The sequence below is a fragment of the Megalopta genalis genome, unplaced genomic scaffold, assembly GCF_051020955.1.
Source record: "Megalopta genalis isolate 19385.01 unplaced genomic scaffold, iyMegGena1_principal scaffold0050, whole genome shotgun sequence".
NCBI lineage: Eukaryota > Metazoa > Arthropoda > Insecta > Hymenoptera > Halictidae > Megalopta > Megalopta genalis.
The window spans coordinates 110,001-132,249 of record NW_027476119.1 but is presented as its reverse complement, the minus strand read 5'-3'; the positions used below and the strand labels follow the sequence as shown (position 1 = coordinate 132,249).

The window sequence follows — 22,249 nt, the reverse complement described above, 5'->3', positions numbered from 1 at the left end:
ATTTACGTATGTACAATTGTATTTTTCCCAGTAACAATAACAAATTTATATTTAAAACTTTAATTTCTTTTTAATTTGCAATTACAAATATAATAAACTGGAAACATTAATTTTCGAGCGTACTGTAAGTCTTACAGTGGAAGGGATGGTTGTTTAACTAATAAAAAATCAAATTGTATCCGGAAATTACGTTTGCATGGTAACTCACACTGCTTTTATGTTAGACTACATAAATGTCTCTATCTAGAATAATCTGAATTAACTAAATCATACTTGATACCAATGTGTACATACAGTGTATATAACTCGAAATTAAATTGTCACGAAATTAATCTTATTGGTAGGCAAACTATTTCTGGTTTCATATTTTGTTAACGAGACCAATCAGTGCCTTGGTACACTTCGTATCGAACGTAGTGTGCTGCTTAAGCACATATTTGAACGTACCGTTTCTCTGTCCAATTTCTTATGCAAGTGGGAACGACTGATCGGTGTGGAAGTCATAGTTAACACGTAGCCGGCGTTTGACGTGTCTTAGCCTCCTAGCCTAGGCTTAGTAATTCGGTAATTTGTTGCTGGCTGCTTGATTTGCAACGTGCCGGATGGAAACAAATGTAAATATGTTCCTGGGAAATGTTTGGTAAAAGCTAACGGAAATATTTCTCATTACGTTCATAAATTTCAAAAAAATATGTTGCCAAATAGATCATCCACGACAAATACCAGAAAAGATATGTTCCCCGATAAGAAAACTACATCGAAGCAAATGAAAACTTCTACGTTAACGAACGCTGCAGGACTTAGTTCCCTCATTACTTTTACTGTTTTGCTACTTGCATGGATTTCAGGATTTGCCTCTCGGCTTTTTGCAGTAATACGTTTCGAAAGTATCATACACGAATTCGATCCTTGGTACGTATATCATTACGTTAAGAGTTATATGTGTAACGATAATTTTATTTAATATTCTACGTCTTTTTCACTATAAAGATATAATATTATTGCTATTTTAATAGAACAGTTTTATTTAAGTCATTATATGATGTAGTATAATTATTAATCTGTATAATTGCAAAACGTTTTTGTTAATTTAGGTTTAACTACAGAGCAACAGCGTATATGGTACAACATGGATTTTATAATTTCTTGAACTGGTTTGATGAAAGAGCATGGTACCCATTGGGACGTATTGTGGGTGGAACCGTTTACCCTGGATTAATGATCACTTCTGGGTCGATACATTACATATTACATTCATTAAATATTCCAGTGCATATAAGAGACATTTGTGTATTCTTAGCTCCAATTTTTAGTGGCCTTACAGCCATTTCTACGTACTTATTAACAAAAGAGATATGGAGTGCTGGAGCTGGTTTATTTGCAGCATGCTTCATTGCAATTGTACCTGGTTACATTTCAAGATCTGTAGCTGGAAGCTATGACAATGAAGGCATATCTATATTTGCTTTGCAAATTACATATTATCTATGGGTTAAATCAGTTAAAACTGGTTCCATTTTCTGGGCTTCAATGACTGCTCTGTCCTACTTTTATATGGTATCTGCATGGGGCGGTTATGTTTTCATCATTAATTTAATTCCATTCCATGTTTTTGTACTACTGGTTATGAACCGATTTAGTAATCGTCTATTTACTAGTTACACTACATTTTATATATTGGGACTTCTGTTAAGTATGCAAGTACCATTTGTTGGTTTCCAACCAATAAGAACATCGGAGCATATGGCTGCAGGGGGTGTATTTGGTTTATTAATATTTGTAGCAACCCTCAGGTACATTGATTTATCTATAACTGCAACATGAAAAATGTTTACTATGTCAACAGTTTCCTTTCAATTATAGGTATTTGAAAACTGTACTTACTAAATCTGAAATGAAATATTTTGGAGGAATAGTTGCAGTAACTGCTGGCATTCTTCTTGTGATTTTGATCTGTTTGACTTATGCTGGTATTGTTGCACCCTGGAGTGGAAGATTTTATTCACTGTGGGATACTGGCTATGCAAAAATACACATTCCAATAATAGCATCTGTATCTGAACATCAACCTACAACATGGTTTAGCTTTCTCTTTGACTTGCATATTCTTGTTACCACATTTCCTGTTGGCCTTTGGTACTGTATTAAGCATATTAATGATGAACGTGTTTTTGGTAAGTTTTTATTTATGATACAATACACTTATTACAGATGCATTGATTTTGATACTGTTCTTTTGCAGTCATTTTATATGCTGTAAGTGCTGTTTATTTTGCTGGAGTGATGGTGAGGCTTATGCTCACTTTGACACCCATTGTATGTATGCTGGCTGGTGTTGCATTCAGTGATCTTCTTGAGTTATTCTTTAAAGAGGAAGATAGTGAAAGAAATGATCGAAGCAGCAATGCAAGTGAAGAAGAAAGTGAAGAAGAAAGAGAAAGAAGCCCTGGCAGAGCATTGTATGATAAGGCTGGTAAACTTCGTAGAATGAAACATGAGCGACCTAGAGGAAATGGTGATGGATTAGGTATTAATCTTCGAAATGGAGTAGTCTTTGGTACATTTATATTGATGATGATGTTCACTTTACATTGCACTTGGATTACAAATAATGCATATTCGAGTCCTTCGATTGTGTTGGCATCATATAGTAACGATGGTGGAAGAGCAATACTAGATGATTTCAGAGAAGCTTACTACTGGTTAGCACAAAATACACCTATTGATGCCAGAGTTATGAGTTGGTGGGATTATGGTTATCAGATTGCTGGAATGGCTAATAGGTATTTAAAAAAACAAACAGAAAATCATTATTATTATGTACCTTTTCAGGATAAGATGTTTCAGTAACATTTCTTTTTATGTTACTTTAGAACTACACTTGTGGACAATAATACTTGGAATAATTCTCATATAGCTCTGGTTGGAAAAGCAATGAGCTCAAATGAAAGCGCTGCCTATGAAATTATGACCTCTCTAGATGTAGATTATGTGTTAGTTATTTTTGGAGGAATGATTGGATATTCTGGAGATGATGTTAATAAATTCCTTTGGATGGTACGAATTGCTGAAGGTGAACATCCGCAAGATATTCGGGAAAGTGATTATTTCAGTGAAAGAGGAGAGTTTCGGGTAGATTCTGAAGCCTCACCTACTCTTCTGAATTCATTAATGTACAAGTTAAGTTATTACCGATTTGGAGAAGTCAAGATAGATTATCGGTCACCTTCTGGATATGATCGTACACGTAATGCAGAAATAGGAAATAAAAATTTCCAGTTAACGTATTTGGAAGAAGCTTATACTACGGAACACTGGCTTGTTAGGATTTACAGGTAATAGTTTGACGACGAATGTAAGATTTATATATTATCAATTATGTACGTATTTATTTAAAAATAATTTTCAGGGTGAAAAAACCAAATGAGTTTAATAGACCTAGTATTCCAATATCTAAGCGAGTTGTTGCACGTAACACCAATTCATACATCAACAGAAAGGTGAGTTTCTTAGTTTCTATAACAAAGTAAAATAATATAAAGTTTTGTGTTTTGGAATTTCAATCGTATCGGTTTACGTTTTTCACAATAAAACATTGCGTGATCTTGAAACGTAGTTGAAGTTGTGTGGGGTTGGATATTAAAATGTTTCAGACACCACGCCACAAGAAAGGTTACATAAAAGGCCGGCCAACTATTATTAAAGGACAGAAACTTCAACGAAGAACTACGTAACAAACATTTATTATCTAATTCATAACAGTTTTCAAATACAACTTTTGTAATAAAAAAAAATTACCGTCCCTTGGGTCTACCACAAACTATACCTCAAACTAAGAATTTGATATCATTACAAATCGAATCAATTGAAATATAGAATTTTAAAAAATTTCCAACATTTCAAACAATTGGAAAGATCGTTTCATAAGCATAATGTAAGAAAAAAGGGATCACACCATTGATTTTGTTCACCAAACTATGTTTATTTGTTGTTAAATTTTCAGGATTATTAAATATTGTCCACATATTATTGTCTTACATATCGTTCAGAAGAAGTAGTCATAATTTCTCTATACCACAATACATGACACATTTAATTTTATAATGAATTCAAACAATTTACTTACTTTTGTGTACTTAACTATTCTCTGTGGCTTCATTTATTTCACTCTCAATCAAATAGTCATAACACCTTAAATTCTGTTACTAAAGCATGATGCATGATGGACTTTAGTTACATTCGTGTAATTCATAATAAACAAGTGAAATTTACAAGTCAAAGTGAATAAAAACATTTATTAAATATTTAGTTAACGAGATCAAAGGGATTGAGAATGTGTTATGTAGACACAGTTTATTGTATAGTACCATGTTGATCATTTATAGTAAGAGTCTTGTATTATTTAGACGTTTATTTTTATTTTCTGTATAAAGACCTGAAAATGTAAAAAAACAAATTTATGCAATAGAAATATCGCTTTAAATGTATTATATTTTTTCATCATATGATATTTGATCATTCATTGTTCATGTGTTTTTCCTAAAAGATAATATATTTTATTTTATCTTTTTATTTTAATTGTATATACATTTCATATTAATTCGGTGAAGTTTGTTTGTTTTTTACTATTAATGTGTACATTACACAAATACAGTTACTAACTTTAATGAATATATGTGTTCATACAGTTATAAAATTATAACTGGAGCAATGTTAAGTGCACAAAGTAGTTATGTGCATAGTCATTGTGTATGTTTAATTATAAAGAGGATAAGGAAAAAATATAATTGAATGGAAGTTGTAATATTTATTAATAAATACGTCATAGTACCTTTTGCATAAAATTAAAAAGATCATGTTAATAACATTTTGACATAATAATGGAGACATAATATTGTGATGAGTGTGCATTATGGTAAGTAGCTGCTATTGAATATGTAATATGAATAGATACCATCTTTTAGTATATAATACATCTATGGTTCTTTATCTCTCCATATATAAATCCATATACATAATATTATTCATATAATAGTATCCATATAAAGAAATTATAAATGCTGTTTAATATTGAACTATAATTATTTTTTGACAACAATAGTAATCAACATTATGATGAACAAACGATATATATACATCAACAGGTGGTCTTTGACAATATGTTTCGAAGCGAATAGGTTATAGATTTTTAAATGTCAGAATCAGCTGATTGGTGGTAACAATTTTTCAAGGTTACTAGACTTATTAAAGATTCAAATTATTTTAACGTCATGTTACGGACATAAAATTTAATGCAACTATTTAGTAATTAAATAGTTGCATTAAATAAATTTATATATATAACTCGAAAATAGTAATATTAATAATAAAATAGAATAAAAATATATTGTTGTATATAATAAAAGTTGTACACATACTACTAATGTTTTATATATAATCAATTTTATAATTATTTATTCAATAATTATTTTTGTCACATTTACTTGTTATTAATATATTATGTAGTACATACATATATATCTAGAAAAGTATACTTTACTGTGACGATTAATTTATAGGATATTCAGTAACAAGTGGGAGAAAAGTAAGCAATGCTTCTTCATGACAATATATGATGAAAATCAAAAGTAAAAAATTGCGTTTCCAGCGTTGTTTTGAAGTTATTACAATTAACGTTGACCAATAGCGACGCGTGAATCATTTTTGTATCTCTGTCTTTTACACAACGCATCATTGTTCACACTTCTCTTGAGCCAATTTGCGCACGCTGCAATTGGCGAATTGGGAGATCTTGAATTGTTAATAACTGAAAAAGGAAGCTGACATTATATTTTTGTTCTTGATTTTCATCTTATATTGCCCTGACGAATTACCACTTTAATTTTTTCCTAACTGTTGCTGAATATCCTGCACGTACAAAAATATAGACAATATTAATGTATATGTGTGAATACAATATATCTTTCTCAAACAATTATTACTTTTACAAATATAAATATTTATATGATTATATACATTTAATAATTTTTTGTTTATTTAGAAACAAGAAAATTTTATATAATGAATTTTAGTAACAAAAATTTTTTAAACTGTAAATAAAATAATATTTTCTGTTTACTTTAATTGTATGAAAAATGTTAATTATAGCTGCTTTCTGTAATATTATGTATTCTGTTAAATCGTTATATGTAGTACTATAGTAAATGCAATTATTATGTATGTATTAAATACATACATTAGTTGTTACGATATTAATTCCTATATTGTATATACAATAAGAATTATGTATATTCAATACCTGTCCATTTTATGAAATAGTACAATGCATTTCTTTATATATCAAATAATATTGCCTAATTTCTTATATAAAAGAATTATGAAATTATATAAAATGTATATAGTTGTTGTGAATACAATGCAACATCGCGAACTTCTGTCACATATAAGCGAGTGATTATGAAGATTTAAAACATGAAATAAAATAATATGCGCTTATATTGTTTTCAGTCACATTTTTTATATTTAAAAATGAAGGAAATAAGAACAAAGTGAATGTGATTTGCAGCATATGTAAAACAATTAAAAGGTTATGTCAAAATGAATGTCGAAGAACAATCTAATCCTTAATGTCGAGAATGTTTAAAATCGTGGTAGGATTTTGTTTTATATAATATTATATCGAACTGGTTAATGCTTAGAATGGCGACAAAATGTTTGTATATCGAATTCAAAGTGATAATACAGTGAATTCAAAGATTTTTCGCATCAGAAACTGTTCGTGTGTGCAGCGTCCGCCATTTTGCTTCCCTTACATCTGACATGTCTTTCTAATGTTATTATCGATGAATGCTGGAATTTGTGCGTGAATCTTCAATCTTGTTGGAGTGTATCTTCCAGGAAAAAGGTCGGATTGCTCCTGATTGGACAACAACCTCCATTGCTATTGGAAGTAATCTGCATTGTCCCAACCTCGGTTAAACTAAGCGAAACATTGGGTACATAAAGAAAACTTCGTGAGCGTATTTATTGAAAGTTTACCCTTGTTAATGGGTACAAATATGCGAGAAGACTCATCCGATGAGTTTTGATGACTGTATTATTCAAACTTGATTACAGTATTTTGAACAGTGTCTTATTGTCTATATAAGGAGTGAACATAACCAAAAAGTGTTGATAGCCAGCATCGTGTACTGATGTCAACACTGAGATAAAAAGCATATTAATATGGCTTCGACTTATCAAAGATTAATAGAACTCCTAGAGTTAATATTCAATGCTTCTGTGTCGCACACAATGCAATTACTTGAAGATGCATAGAATATGTTTGATGTGAATTGCTATGCGAGGCAAGGATTGTTTTTACCCTGATCTAGCCATGGACTAAGTTTACGCTTATTGCTTGAACCAGAAGACTTTAGTAATTATCTTATACAATATTATGTATAGAAGTATATGAATACAAACACAGAGTGATACACAGCTTTAATCCTTATGGATATTATTAACTGTTAAAGTATTATTTGCACTTTTTAGAATATAGAATAAATTTTATTGTCAAATATTCAAATTTTTTTGTAAGACACTGCATCAAATTTGATACTAGATAAAAACATAGTAAATTTTAATCTTTGTATTAAAACAAGAGTCCATGACAAAACCAAGTTTTTTGTATATATGCACATACATGTAAATAAAAAATAGCTGAGTGCACATAATATTGGTATTTTCACGTATAAATAAGTGCACGTAACTATTTTAAAATTTATTATACTTTGTACAAAGATTCATTTTATCAGTTAAATTGTTTTAATGCATATAAATATCAATGTTTCCAATTCAAATACAAAATACCAAGCTGTGATATAATACAATAAAAATAATTTTTTATTTTTTTATTCTCAGTATTATGAATTCAAAAATAGTACTATCTGGACTTGGATCTTGGCACATGGCGTGAACTAAGTTTTATCTAGATAGGAAGAAAGTTGATTGGGAGGGTTTGAGAATGCAGGTGGAACAAGAGTCAAGAGAAGCGGTAATCAATGAAGGTCCCTATATTCGAAAACTCAAACATGGACAATAAACTTAAGTTTTCGGATCGCTTAAAGGCTTTACTGAAAACAGAGGCTCGTCAAGATGTCGATCCCTATATTTTCAGTGAACCAGAGCCATTTACTACAACAGCAGGGAGAAATGTTACAATAATTTCATCTAAAACTCCTAAAGTAATGCAAAGTTGTAAAAGTATCACATCAAAAGGCAAATGTATGAAACAAAGAATAAGAATAACACCCATAGCCGATGGAGAGTACAAAACTGTACAAGATCGTACTGTAGAATTAGACATTGACAGTAGTGTTGGTGGTGGTGGTGGCAGCGGTAGTGGTGATGGTGAAAATATAGATTATAAATTTGCTAAAGCAATTCAACAGAAGCATCGTCATATTGAGAACCTACAAAGATTAAAGTCTAGAAAACAAAGTCGGGACCACACCCTATTGTATTATCCCAGGGCTGGGGATGAAATATCTGATAGTGACTCTAGTGGAGACGAAATGACAGTCTATCAACGTTATTGGTTTTCTGGTGAAATCAGTACAACATTAAATCGGTCTGCACGTCTTTCCCAACTGCGCTCTCAGTTAAGACGACGATTGATCCAGTTACATAGGAGTGGAACAGATTCAGAAACTCTATTGCGTGATAAAACTAGGTGTTTATTAGAAGCTGCTTATAAAGATCCTGCATCTACTGCTAGAGCTTTGAGCGATTCTCCAAGTACAAGCAAAGTGGTGGATGGGCCACTATTAGCTGGTGGACATTGTGGAGCTGAAGGATGTCAACAGACATCTTTGCCCTGCACTCGTTATTGTTCTCGTCACATTATGCTGAATGGAGATCAACTCTTATTTGAACATTGCACTGCCAAGTTTAGTGATAATACACAGTGTTGTATTCCTGTGTTTGATGTTGCACATGAATTACCTTTATGTCCAGAGCATGCAAGGAAAAGAGATAACTACCACCGCAAAGCCCAAGAGTCTAAACCAAAGAAAGCTCGTAAAAAACCATCCTCTCCAACAATTCCTAGGCCTAAACCAAAATCTAGACCAAAAAAACGAAAACGGCCTCCTACGACCAAGCTTGATACTAAAGGTTCTAGTTTGGTGCACGAAGAGAACCAGTACTTGAGTCAAATAAACTCTAGTGAAAATCAAACAAAAACATTGAACAATTTGAATTCGATAGCTCAAGGAAGTTCACATTCTTCTAACTTAAATCTAGGATTAGGACTTGGTCTTGGAGGTGGGCTTAAAGTGGATCTGGCAGATCATGAAGTATTTCCATCTTTAGATTCTGCAGAGCATGACTTTGGCAATGTGCTCAATAACTTACCTGCTGATGCTTTTAATGACTTATTCATTGGTAATTATAGTATCAATAAACTGTATGAATTGATTTGATAATCTTCAAATTATTAAGATAATAATAATTAATAATAAATAATAATTTATATATATATATATATATATATCCTTATCATATTTACAGAAAGTAGAAATGGAGAATATGAACCATCAAGGGAAGAAGAAGAAGAGTTAGAGCGGGCACTAGAGGCAGTAGATAAGGATGTACGAAATTTGGAAAGAATGGGGCAAACACATGGACTTTTAGAGCCAGCTCTGCTGGCACAACTTATGTCAGATATTGCTTCGTAGCGTCGTCTATTTTAATAATATAATAATTTGAAAATGAGTTCGCGTGTGTTCCTTATACTATAGAGAGAAATACTGTTTGTGTCTGTGCTGCTAAATGTAAGATTGTGTTATTGACTTTCATTACATAGCTGTATAAATTCAAGATAATGACAGGGATTGACATGCAAAAAAGTGAAAAAAGATAGTAAAGTTATTAATTTAGTATAAACATTATTAAATACATCAATATCACAACTACATTAATATGCATATTTCCTATTATGTACTGAAAATTCCATTTTTTCTAACAAATAATCACACTGTCTTATTTTATTCTTTACACTATATTTGTTAATTTGTCAAAAAATGACATCAAACCGTCTTTAAAAAATCAGTAGTAGTTTTAATAGTATACAATGAAAATGTTTTTTAATTCTAAAATGTATGAAAATTTAAAGGAACATGTTAGTCTTGCAAAGTCATAACATATATTTGGATTTTTCAGGGTACATAAACTCATTTTTATTTATTGTTTTATTATTTGATTCTGATATTAATTAGGTATACAAATTAGAGAGAGAGAGAGAGAGAGAGAGAGAGAGAGAGAGAGAGAGAGAAAGAGAGAGAGAGAAAGAGAGAGAGAGAGAGGCATATAAGTTTATTTAAACTTATATTATTTGCATTGATAAATAATTCTTATTTTTCTTTCAAACACCCTGACACATTTGCAAGATACATTTATAAATAGTTTCCGAACATTGAAATATTACAAATTAATGGATGTTTATATGTTCTACATTAATATTCGATTTACAGTTTCTTTACAATCGATAATCATTATAAAAGTAATTTTTAATTTCAAGTAACAGTAACAATTTCATTGTGAAAAACCTGCAGTTGATACAAAAGTTATGATGTTTTACAAATGAGAATCAAACATTTATTTTTAATCTGAACCAAGAATTAAGTACAAGTACTATATTTGATGTACATTTGGTAAAAATGTGATTTAAATTTCGTTTAAACAAATATTAAAACTTTTTTAAAATGTTACGTTTCATTGATAAATTGTATGCATAGAATACAGTTGCACGGGCACATGACTGAATTTAAGAAACTACATGTACACATAAATAGTCATTCATTTTTCATCATCTATCTGCTGTAATAATCTCTGCAAATAATCGCGAATAATCTTACTGACATACGCATAATTATCATCATCATTTTCTTCATTTTGTATTATAATCATGTAGGTAAATGTTCAGTGATAGGTAGCTGTAATATACAATTAAAAACTTAAATTAATAAGAAGTGCCGAAATAGTTTCATTTTTTGATATTTTTAGTAATTATAACACATTTAAAATTCTTGCAGCCTATAAGAAAAGATGACACGCTGTGCATTATTTTATTATCTGAAATTATAGTAAGTAACAATAAGATTTAAGAAAAAAATTGATAAGGCACAGATTCTGAGAGTAAAACTAGATTGCTCTTGTCAATCGTATGGACGGCTGGATTACTTACTGCCATTTGACATTTAAAATATTGCAATATAGCTATAGTGTTGATACTAGTGTTGTCTGCGTAAACGTAATGCTGCAAAATGTACACAATATATTTCAAATTATCATAATTTTAATACATATCGTAATAGAGATCAAATAAAAGATACATTGAACCACTTTATAGAATGTAAATAAGTATGGATAAAGAAGAAAAAAAGAAATGCATTTCACATGTGACATCAAGATGGTACAGCTTATGTGAGATCTAGTTTTTATTATCAAAGTCTCTGTGCCAAATACAAGTAATGAGGTATTTAATTTTGATACCTCATACATGCGTGTCACTTATTCACTGATAATAGGTCGCAATGAAGTATACCTTGAATAATGAATGTTTTAGCTAAATGTAAACCTTTGCAAATGAACAGTAAATTTGCCACTTGTAAATGAAAAACAAAAACAACATAATTTACAATTTAACCCATATTGGGATTAAATTAATGTCATATATATATTGTTATTATATACATATAATGGTAATAAGTAGGTACAGCAATTATTTATAAAAAAAACAATGCAGAATTTAATCATAAAAGAAAATGCATTGCTTCAAATGTACCTATATGTGTATCTCCTTGTAAAATATCAGCATTAGTACTCATTATTAGGCATTACCAATTATAATAAGCATATTTTTTACATTGTCTTATTGTACTCAGTTTATCCACCCAAATCATGAGTCCCTCAAAGTGTTGTTCTTTTGAATGCATGTGTCTATATTTAACAATTTTTTAAATTAACAAATTTTATCAGTATTTTATTCTATTTATACTCATATTATTTTATAATAAAAATTTTGGGTAATGTTACATGATTTATCATAATTTACTTTATTCCTGATAGTAAAGTAGTATATTCATTCAAATACCTGTACTATGCATAAATTTTAACGGTTTTGAAAAGACCAAATGTAGACACATATATTCAATTATTTGGTTGTTATCAATCCATATTAATATTAAATAATTTTATGAATAATAAAACCAATTTGAAACAGTACTTAATGGTTTTTGTTCTATTAGTTTTTTTTTTAAAGATGTGTAGACTAAGAGTACAAAAAATTATATGTTAACATTTATTGTATTATGTAAAACTAAGTATTTATATTACAGTTTGTATATTTAATCTTATAACTGTTAACATAAATGCCTTTTGGAACAATAGGCCATATATACTTGACTATATATATAATATTACTTCTCAACAATTCAAATATGTTTATAATGATTATATAATATAATCTGCTTTTGATACATTTGTGGATTGGTAGTACATGACATAATTCATTAACTATATCTTTCACTGATTATTTACATAATTTACATTTGCCTGTATAATGAACGTAAGTATGTAGTGACCAATAAATGATCAAACATATTTAGTAAACGATACAACTTTATACATATTTGGTGAGTAATGCATAATGATGGGTAGATTACAGCTGTTCTACTTGATTTATCACAACATTTTTAAAATTAAATAATATCTTTATTTTTTAAAGTAACTTATGATGTTGCTATGGAATACGTGTCTACATTTTTCATACGCTGATGTTTAATTTCTCTCATATACCATTTTTTTCTTGCTTCTTTACGATTAGTTTCGTAACCATTCTTTGAAATAATACATGTTTTAATCGGAAAATCACTAGTTACTTTAAATTCAGTTTTAAATAATGGAAGCTTCCGTGGTGTTGTAGCTTTGACCTATAATTTAAAAAGCAATTATAGAAGATCAGTACTTCACACAATACAATACAATATTATATTATATTATATTATATTAAGAAAGTATTCCTAGTTTTTAAATGAAGACAAATTTTTCTCTTGCATTTTTCTTAATTTCTATTTTTTAAAGAGTATATCTAGATTGCTTTTCGATTCATTCAGATATCTTTAATAGTTTTAGAGAAAAAAATTTTTAATGATAAGGAATGTTTGTTTAATATTACCCTTATTAGTGCTGATAGAGATCTGCAAATTGACAAAATGATATTGTAGGTATAGGTACAAAGCATTACTTAGATAGTGAAAACAACAAAGTGGTGCTATACTCATTGCTTGATTCATGGTCGAAGAGGGAACTATAGAGAATTATATATAAGAATAAGAAGAACGCTTCAATCAATTTCTGTATTGTTATTACTATGAAAGCTATCAGTCAAGGAACAAGCTAATGAAGCAAACAAGCATTCTATGGCTCATAATTCTGAATGTCGTAAACATTTTAAGCTTTTAGTAACAGTCTCAATGTCTTAAACAGTCAAAAAAATGCAGAAGGGCATCAATAAATCATGAACATTGTCATTATTTTTTATGGAAAAAAGTTTTAAGCAGGCTGAAAAGCAGCTATCTAAACTAGTATACTTCCTTAAAAATTTGTTGGACGAACACATTGAAGCTGATGTGTTCCTTACAGTTTTTGTTATTTCATATGCTGCTTTGTCAGATATTTGAATGTCAGAAGCTTTTTCTTCTTCCAGCGGTATCAACATTATATCATAATTGTCTCTATAGTCTCCTAAAATCCCTACTTTAATATCCAACTCATATAATTTATCTTCTGTGGTTAATAGAGCATTTTGTAAATAAAATAATCGTTCATCATCAGTATCATCTCTCATACCTGTTTAATACAATATACTTAGAGATGCTTACAGTAAGGAAACAAAATTGTATATTGCAAAATAACATACCTAAAGAGAGAAGACGATGATCATAATTTGAATATATTAGTTCTTTTATCACTGGAGAATTTCTTAATAATCTTCGTTTTTCTTGTACTTTAATTCCTTGTAGAATTGCAGTATCATCTTCTAACATATCTGGAACAAGATGACTAGGAGTTCGTTTTATAGCCATGTTATATGCTTCGCTTCTAAATAATCTGTGCAGTTCTATTTCTGAAATGAGTACTTTTGTTATTAATTATATTACGCAAAAATAAATTGTATCAAAAATTTCTTTGTTGATAAACCAACTCACCAATTAAGTTAAAATATTTACGTTGTAAAGCTATCCAAACCACACGGTGCGATATACAAATTAATACTTCAAACATTCTTAAATCTTTTTCTCCTTGAGATTGAGTTAATGATGTTGCTCCTCTTTTTCCACTAGTCATGTGGTGATATTGCATACTGTCTTGACAACCTACTATTAAATCAGCATATTCTCTACCTACAATACAACGGAGATTTTGCATATCAATTGCATATTTAGATCTATAGCCTCGGGCTAAAGGATTTGGTGCCTTTTTCATAGTAGCTGCACGTTCTTCCATTAATTCTTCCCATATTATCACATAGTATTGAAAATAAATTATTATAGCTCTTAGGAATCGGTCCACAATAGGTAAATGAAAGAAATTTATAAATTGTGGACTAATAGGAGTTGCCAATAAAAATAGTACAAGATCTTTTATATCTTGTAAGATAATAACATTTGGTTCGTTTAGAGATATTTTTCTTAAGTAATGTCTTCTAAATTGTATCTAAAATACAAAAGATATTTGGTAATACTATTGTAGTTATTTATTTTGATTATTATTTACCTTCTCTCGTTGATTTAAAGTTTCATGAAAATTTAAAATTAGATATGCATGTGGACTATAAATGTTTGAGTCCGGAGTGTGATCTAATGTCCCTTTATGCCTTTTAATTTGTTCATCCTCTGGCTTTTGCACACTTACGTATAAACATGAAACAGTATTTAATTGAATATTTTATTAATACAATTTCCGAACAAATCAAAAGTTTACATACTTTACATATAATTCTATAAAATAATATTTTAATAATTTATTACTCTAATAAAATTAGTGCATCCGAAATTTCATCCCATGCGAAATGTTTATCTTCCATGTTTAGATACTGCAGTAATAAAACATTATACGAGTTATTTATATAATCATAAATTATAAAAAAATTCAGGTTAACCAAATCAGGTAAATGAAAGTGATAAAACACAGTTTGGTGGTGGTGGTTGAATTTCATTTATTGATTACCTTTTGTATGTATTTACAGTAAGCATTAAATAAGTTCCTGCATCAGAGATTTTAAAGGTGAGGTTTTCACGGCCACGTAGCGAATAAGTGTGTGCGATATTAAACAGCAGTCAAAATATTTTTTGATACACATGTACATATTATGTATTAATATATTTTTATGTGAAAAATCTTCGAAGATTGTAATAAAGTATAACATAAATATACTTAAGTATAACAATTAAAGATATTTTAAATTTTGTTATACTTAAGTATATTTATATTATACTTTATTACATAGAATGCTTAAAAAAATGAACCTACGTAAAAGTATTTTGTTATACCTAATATAAATAATTATTTTTATTAATCAGATGACAATTCAGAGAAAATCAGATTCTTAAAATGCGAATTGTTTTTAGAACAAATTTTATTTACAGTAATATATTTATTGCTTATCATCACTTTGATTTTTGTATAAACGATGCTTTGGAAGAGAATCTAAAACTGGTTGATCTTCTGGAAAGATTGCTTCATTGGGCAAATTGTATATTTCTATGTCATTTAAAATATTTTCTGTGTCATTAGTCCAATGAAGAACTTTACATCTAACCTTTACCTCCTCTTGGTTATTAATTTTAACAATGACATAAAATTCTTTACTTTCAATAGACAAATCTGGCCCACATATTTTTTTCTCTGGCATGGTTATTGCATCTTCAGGAACAATGACACCTGCTTTACGAAAACTTACTTTGACATGCCACTTTTCTATTGTCCATGGAACATGCATAGACATATGCATTGGTAAATAAAGGTGTGATAATGAATTTATTGCTCTTGTAACAAACTCAGAACTTCTAATATCTGTGTCTTTAATATTTGATGCATTAATCAAATACTTCTCAATGTTTTCAGGAGTTGCATATACAGCTAATTTTGGTAACAACAGGTTATTATAAGCTTTTTGAGATGCCACTGAAATCTTTTGCCCTTTCAAACCTAAACCCTCTATAGTATCTAATAAAATTAAGTCAATCTTTTGTTGTTTACGGGAATTTGTATTTTCTATAAGATCATAAATATAGTGTTTAGATTTTAATGGATGCGGCTTTTGATTTTTCTTATGGAGGGGCACTGGATATCGTCTTTTCAGAATGTATGTATTCTAAAAAAGAAAACAGTATGATTATTAAAATTATTTTAAAAATATTAATTAATATTTATTTATAGATAGAGGATTTTTCTGTAAGTTTATATTTCTGAAATGATAAGAAATGATATATATTTTAATGTATTTGACATACTTCTATGCGTTAAAAATATATAATATCTAAAATTTAATTATTATTATTTGATAAAAGGTAAAACATTACCCGACTTTGTTGTGCTGATAAATTTAACTGATTAGGCAATAGCATCATTGATTTCGTTTTTATATGATTTATACACATTTTTGTATAAAGAAACATATTTATTCATTTATTGGATGTGGTTAAGTACAAAATATTATTTAGACACGTACGAACACTAAATCAATGCAATAGAATGAAGTTGTAACGCTTTGAACATCTTACCACAGACGACATACAAAGTAGATTAAACACCTTATAGAGTTTTGTGTCTCACGTTCTAAAATACCGACATAGCTTAAAATCAAGACCTCAGGCTCGGTCTGAATTACCGATCCTGTAGAAAATTCTGTGGTACGTAAAACTGCCGAGTATTCGCAAAACACGAGTTGGGTATTACTCGACTCGAATAATCGAACCGAGCCGGGACTCGAAAGATCGAGTGGTTCAAATGTAAGCGAGTACATAATTCGGACGCATTTCAAGCGGCTCGCTATGATTGGGCATCCTGAGTGATTTAAATAAACTGTTCTTCGTGTACAATAAACATATTATACATATTACTGCTTTATTTTAGATATTTTTATTTACTGTATAGGATATTCTTGCACAGCTTTACGAATATTTTAGCAGTGCTTGCGCGCGCAAATACACATAACATATACTTCTCTTTATTTTATCATCTTTTTCAGCATATTTTTTCTTTTTTCTTGTCATTTTTGTTTCTTTTTTATTTTAATTCTTTTTGTTGACAATCAGTGATCTGTAACTTTAAGGACGATGATCATTGCAATTATCAAAACTTTGAGTTTTCCTATGAATTGGAATCTACTGTTTAAAATATTTTATACTGATATATAAAATATTTTTCAAATCTATCGTTTATGTTGTGTTATCCATCCATGTTTATCTACAAAACAAAACAATTGAAATATATAAGTGGAATAATATTACGATTGTCCAATATTTTCTTAAATTTCGACTATTCTTCTGAATGTTTTATAGAATATTTTATTGCTAATTAAAAAAAAACTGGGTATATTTAGATATTAAAGTTACATGATCTTTTTTATTTGACATTTATTTCTTATTGTTTGCTCACCTGTAAATTGCAAGGGAAATATGGGATGCGCTCCCGCTTATGAGATAATTGTATTGTTTGTATAATATTTGCTGCATTATCGGTTACGTTATACAAGGTACTCATCACTAATTTGCTTCAATTTTTACTACTATAAGACTTGAAGAAAATATAAATTTTTAAAGCAGAATGTTTTATCTTAAAATTGTGGTCGAAATTGTTATAATGAATCGAGACTCGTGGTATCCGTTTTGATAATTATTAAATACGATATGATGCCTACAATTAGGTTATGTCTCTCCGTGGACATTTCTAGTTACTTAATCTATCAGGAGTACGCTCACGACCACGACTACTCTTACACTGGCTTTGTGTAGTGCTCCGACGGAAGCAGGAGGAGCCCTACTTCACGGTGCATACATGTTATATGGCGCGTGATTCAAAACATGATTGTGGGTGATATTGTAATATCCATTATTTACAACAGAAATAATGGACTGTTATTGATCTATAATTTTCATTTGCCTGTGATGTTCATCAACTATCCGTTGTGAAAGCAAATACGTCCGAGAAAAGCGTCACGATCGATCGCGATACTGTGATGACTTGAGTTGGAAACTTTGGGACTGGAACCCTTGAATGCATTGTTCATATAAACATGAAGATAAGACCGCTCGAAACAATTCGAGCTACTCGGTTTTACCGTGTACATATGTACTCGGCTCAGTTCAAAAACCAAGTCCCGACTCGATCCGGATTTCGAGCCGCTCGAATATTCGAGTATTCCTAGACTACCTAGCGAGGAGATAACGGTAGAGAACACAATTACTGACAAAATGAGACGAGAACATGGGTTTACGGGGTGACACTTAACTACCTTTAATCAGCATCTTTTTCGATGTTCATTGGTATCATTCGAGATAGAAAGGTTTAATGCAGTACGCGAGTGTCAGACTTCATCAGAATTACACAGATATTTGGTAATATAAGTCTGACATTCGCGCATTGCATTGAACCTTCCACTTTCGAATGATATTTAAGGTAGTGAAGTGTCACTCCGTAAATCCATACCGTTTTGGCATCAATATTCATGATATCGATAATATACAGGGTGTCCCACAATTATTTTAACAGCCGAAAATGAGGGGTAGCTGAGGTCATTTGAAGTAACTTTTTCCTTTGCGAAAATGCAATCCGCGGCTTCGTTTGCGAGTTATTAACGAAAAACACTGGCCAATGAGACGAATTGGCGCGAACCATATGGTTATCAATCGGCCGAGCGGCACGTGCGTTTACCGCTGAGTTTGACAGTTGAAGGAGGGTCTGTGTGCGGCGTCCGAATCAATGAACAAGTCACGGAGCATGAACTTTTGATATTTTTTTTTACCACGTGACAGTGATAATTTCAAGAAAAACGCTATTCATCCTTATTTCAGAATGTCTGAAGAATGTTTACTAAATTTTCGGTCCCGAAATAATATGTAGTTTAACCGTGACAACCGTTTTAATTTTCTCACGTGTACCGTATGAAATTTGTATGCGATATGTACAGTGAAGATTAACAATAAGCAACCCAGTCGAAGTACATAAATGATATTTGAATTTAAATAATTCCGTGTCCGAACAGAATTCAACGAACGATGCGCAAAGCTAATTTAATAAATAATAATCGCGTTAAAGGACATAAGGGATATGTTTGTTTGAGAAATATGAAGAATATTATCAATAAGAAACTCATCCATTTAGTTGTAAATCCACTTCATGCACGGAAATGTGTGCAGGAGGATAGTGCATGGACCTCGTACAATGTATGATGAACTGCACAGCTGATCTCTATCCGACAGCGACGAACAGAAGGATATCTCCGGGCAAGCAATTTCAACGTTTAAAAAAAACACTGGCCAATTCGTCAACAAACCAACAAACCAACAAACCAACAAACCAACAAACCAACAAACCAACAAACCAACAAACCAACAAACCAACAAACCAACAAACCAACAAACCAACAAACCAACAAACCAACAAACCAACAAACCAACAAACCAACAAACCAACAAACCAACAAACCAACAAACCAACAAACCAACAAACCAACAAACCAACAAACCAACAAACCAACAAACCAACAAACCAACAAACCAACAAACCAACAAACCAACAAACCAACAAACCAACAAACCAACAAACCAACAAACCAACAAACCAACAAGCCAACAAACCAACAAACCAACAAACCAGCAAACCAGCAAACCAACAAACCAGCAAACCAACAAACCAGCAAACCAACAAACCAACAAACCAACAAACCAACAAACCAACAAACCAACAAACCAACAAACCAACAAACCAACAAACCAACAAACCAACAAACCAACAAACCAACAAACCAACAAACCAACAAACCAACAAACCAACAAACCAACAAACCAACAAACCAACAAACCAACAAACCAACAAACCAACAAACCAACAAACCAACAAACCAACAAACCAACAAACCAACAAACCAACAAACCAACAAACCAACAAACCAACAAACCAACAAACCAACAAACCAACAAACCAACAAACCAACAAACCAACAAACCAACAAACCAACAAACCAACAAACCAACAAACCAACAAACCAACAAACCAACAAACCAACAAACCAACAAACCAACAAACCAACAAACCAACAAACCAACAAACCAACAAACCAACAAACCAACAAACCAACAAACCAACAAACCAACAAACCAACAAACCAACAAACCAACAAACCAACAAACCAACAAACCAACAAACCAACAAACCAACAAACCAACAAACCAACAAACCAACAAACTAACAAACTAACAAACTAACAAACTAACAAACTAACAAACTAACAAACTAACAAACTAACAAACTAACAAACTAACAAACTAACAAACTAACAAACTAACAAACTAACAAACTAACAAACTAACAAACTAACAAACTAACAAACTAACAAACTAACAAACTAACAAACTAACCAGCTAACAAGCTAACAAACCAACAAACTAACAAACTAACCAACTAACGAGCTAACAAACTAACAGACTAACAAACTAACAAACTAACAAACTAACAAACTAACAAACTAACAAACTAACAAACTAACAAACTAACAAACTAACAAACTAACAAACTAACAAACTAACAAACCAACAAACTAACAAACTAACAAACCAACAAACCAACAAACCAACAAACCAACAAACCAACAAAACAACAAACCAACAAACCAACAAACCAACAAACCAACAAACCAACAAACCAACAAACCAACAAACGAACAAACCAACAAACGAACAAACCAACAAACGAACAAACCAACAAACCAACAAACCAACAAACCAACAAACCAACAAACCAACAAACCAACAAACCAACAAACCAACAAACCAACAAACCAACAAACCAACAAACCAACAAACCAACAAACCAACAAACCAACAAACCAACAAACCAACAAACCAACAAACCAACAAACCAACAAACCAACAAACCAACAAACCAACAAACCAACAAACCAACAAACCAACAAACCAACAAACCAACAAACCAACAAACCAACAAACCAACAAACCAACAAACCAACAAACCAACAAACCAACAAACCAACAAACCAACAAACCAAAACCAACAAACCAACAAACCAACAAACCAACAAACCAACAAACCAACAAACCAACAAACCAACAAACCAACAAACAACAAACCAACAAACCAACAAACCAACAAACCAACAAACCAACAAACCAACAAACCAACAAACCAACAAACCAACAAACCAACAACCAAACAACAAACCAACAAACCAACAAACCAACAAACCAACAAACCAGCAAACCAGCAAACCAACAAACCAGCAAACCAGCAAACCAACAAACCAGCAAACCAACAAACCAGCAAACCAACAAACCAACAAACCAACAAACCAACAAACCAACAAACCAACAAACCAACAAACCAACAAACCAACAAACCAACAAACCAACAAACCAACAAACCAACAAACCAACAAACCAACAAACCAACAAACCAACAAACCAACAAACCAACAAACCAACAAACCAACAAACCAACAAACCAACAAACCAACAAACCAACAAACCAACAAACCAACAAACCAACAAACCAACAAACCAACAAACCAACAAACCAACAAACCAACAAACCAACAAACCAACAAACCAACAAACCAACAAACCAACAAACCAACAAACCAACAAACCAACAAACCAACAAACCAACAAACCAACAAACCAACAAACCAACAAACCAACAAACCAACAAACCAACAAACCAACAAACCAACAAACCAACAAACCAACAAACCAACAAACCAACAAACCAACAAACCAACAAACCAACAAACCAACAAACCAACAAACCAACAAACCAACAAACCAACAAACCAACAAACCAACAAACCAACAAACCAACAAACCAACAAACCAACAAACCAACAAACCAACAAACCAACAAACCAACAAACCAACAAACCAACAAACCAACAAACCAACAAACCAACAAACCAACAAACCAACAA

The 22,249-nt window shown here is 31.0% G+C and overlaps 4 protein-coding genes across 8 annotated transcripts; 2 read left to right on the top strand and 2 right to left on the bottom strand.

The window, feature by feature from the left end:
* Positions 1-417: 417 nt before the first annotated feature.
* Positions 418-4,487, top strand: Stt3B (catalytic subunit 3B of the oligosaccharyltransferase complex). 4 transcript variants are annotated; one of them, XM_033481295.2, is made up of 8 exons: positions 425-614; positions 706-912; positions 1,095-1,793; positions 1,864-2,174; positions 2,243-2,783; positions 2,874-3,335; positions 3,410-3,500; positions 3,654-4,487. In XM_033481295.2, the coding sequence occupies exons 2-8, from the start codon at positions 734-736 to the stop codon at positions 3,732-3,734; spliced, it is 2,364 nt and encodes a 787-aa protein (XP_033337186.1). In that variant the 5' UTR covers positions 425-614; positions 706-733; the 3' UTR covers positions 3,735-4,487. The 4 variants fall into 4 exon arrangements, with proteins under 4 accessions (XP_033337188.1, XP_033337187.1, XP_033337185.1 ...); XM_033481297.2 differs by having other exon boundaries at positions 418-912; positions 3,623-4,487; XM_033481296.2 differs by having other exon boundaries at positions 418-912; positions 3,617-4,487.
* Positions 4,488-6,399: 1,912 nt separating this feature from the next.
* Positions 6,400-11,907, top strand: l(3)L1231 (zf-C3Hc3H domain-containing lethal (3) L1231). Of its 2 annotated transcripts, none has more exons than XM_033481253.2 (3): positions 6,400-6,995; positions 7,903-9,426; positions 9,553-11,907. In XM_033481253.2, exons 2-3 carry the CDS (start codon positions 8,043-8,045, stop codon positions 9,717-9,719), a joined length of 1,551 nt encoding a protein of 516 aa, XP_033337144.2. In that variant the 5' UTR covers positions 6,400-6,995; positions 7,903-8,042; the 3' UTR covers positions 9,720-11,907. The 2 variants fall into 2 exon arrangements, with proteins under 2 accessions (XP_033337144.2, XP_033337143.2); XM_033481252.2 differs by having other exon boundaries at positions 6,400-7,417.
* Positions 11,908-12,734: 827 nt separating this feature from the next.
* Positions 12,735-15,262, bottom strand: LOC117226664 (uncharacterized). Its single transcript, XM_033481245.2, has 6 exons — positions 15,075-15,262; positions 14,821-14,953; positions 14,253-14,760; positions 13,964-14,170; positions 13,685-13,893; positions 12,735-12,974 (listed from the first exon to the last, which is right to left on the bottom strand). Exons 1-6 carry the CDS (start codon positions 15,260-15,262, stop codon positions 12,774-12,776), a joined length of 1,446 nt encoding a protein of 481 aa, XP_033337136.2. The 3' UTR covers positions 12,735-12,773.
* A 402-nt stretch (positions 15,263-15,664) lies between these two features.
* mRpL9 (mitochondrial ribosomal protein L9) lies at positions 15,665-18,064 on the bottom strand. The gene is made up of 3 exons (XM_033481254.2): positions 17,707-18,064; positions 16,629-17,514; positions 15,665-16,420 (listed from the first exon to the last, which is right to left on the bottom strand). Exons 2-3 carry the CDS (start codon positions 16,722-16,724, stop codon positions 15,701-15,703), a joined length of 816 nt encoding a protein of 271 aa, XP_033337145.2. The 5' UTR covers positions 16,725-17,514; positions 17,707-18,064; the 3' UTR covers positions 15,665-15,700.
* Between the last annotated feature and the right edge of the window lie 4,185 nt (positions 18,065-22,249).

Coding starts and splice junctions, on each gene's coding strand:
- Stt3B (XM_033481294.2), top strand. CDS start 692: ATGTTGCCAAATAGATCATCCACGACAAATACCAGAAAAGATATGTTC. Junction 913..1,094: donor ATACACGAATTCGATCCTTG/GTACGTATATCA, acceptor TTGTTAATTTAG/GTTTAACTACAGAGCAACAG. Junction 2,175..2,242: donor TAATGATGAACGTGTTTTTG/GTAAGTTTTTAT, acceptor GTTCTTTTGCAG/TCATTTTATATGCTGTAAGT.
- LOC117226664 (XM_033481245.2), bottom strand. CDS start 15,262: ATGAAATTCAACCACCACCACCAAACTGTGTTTTATCACTTTCATTTA. Junction 14,954..15,074: donor GATGCACTAATTTTATTAGA/GTAATAAATTAT, acceptor TTTATACGTAAG/TGTGCAAAAGCCAGAGGATG. Junction 13,894..13,963: donor TCATCGTCTTCTCTCTTTAG/GTATGTTATTTT, acceptor TGTATTAAACAG/GTATGAGAGATGATACTGAT.
- mRpL9 (XM_033481254.2), bottom strand. CDS start 16,724: ATGTTTCTTTATACAAAAATGTGTATAAATCATATAAAAACGAAATCA. Junction 16,421..16,628: donor TATCAGCACAACAAAGTCGG/GTAATGTTTTAC, acceptor TTTCTTTTTTAG/AATACATACATTCTGAAAAG.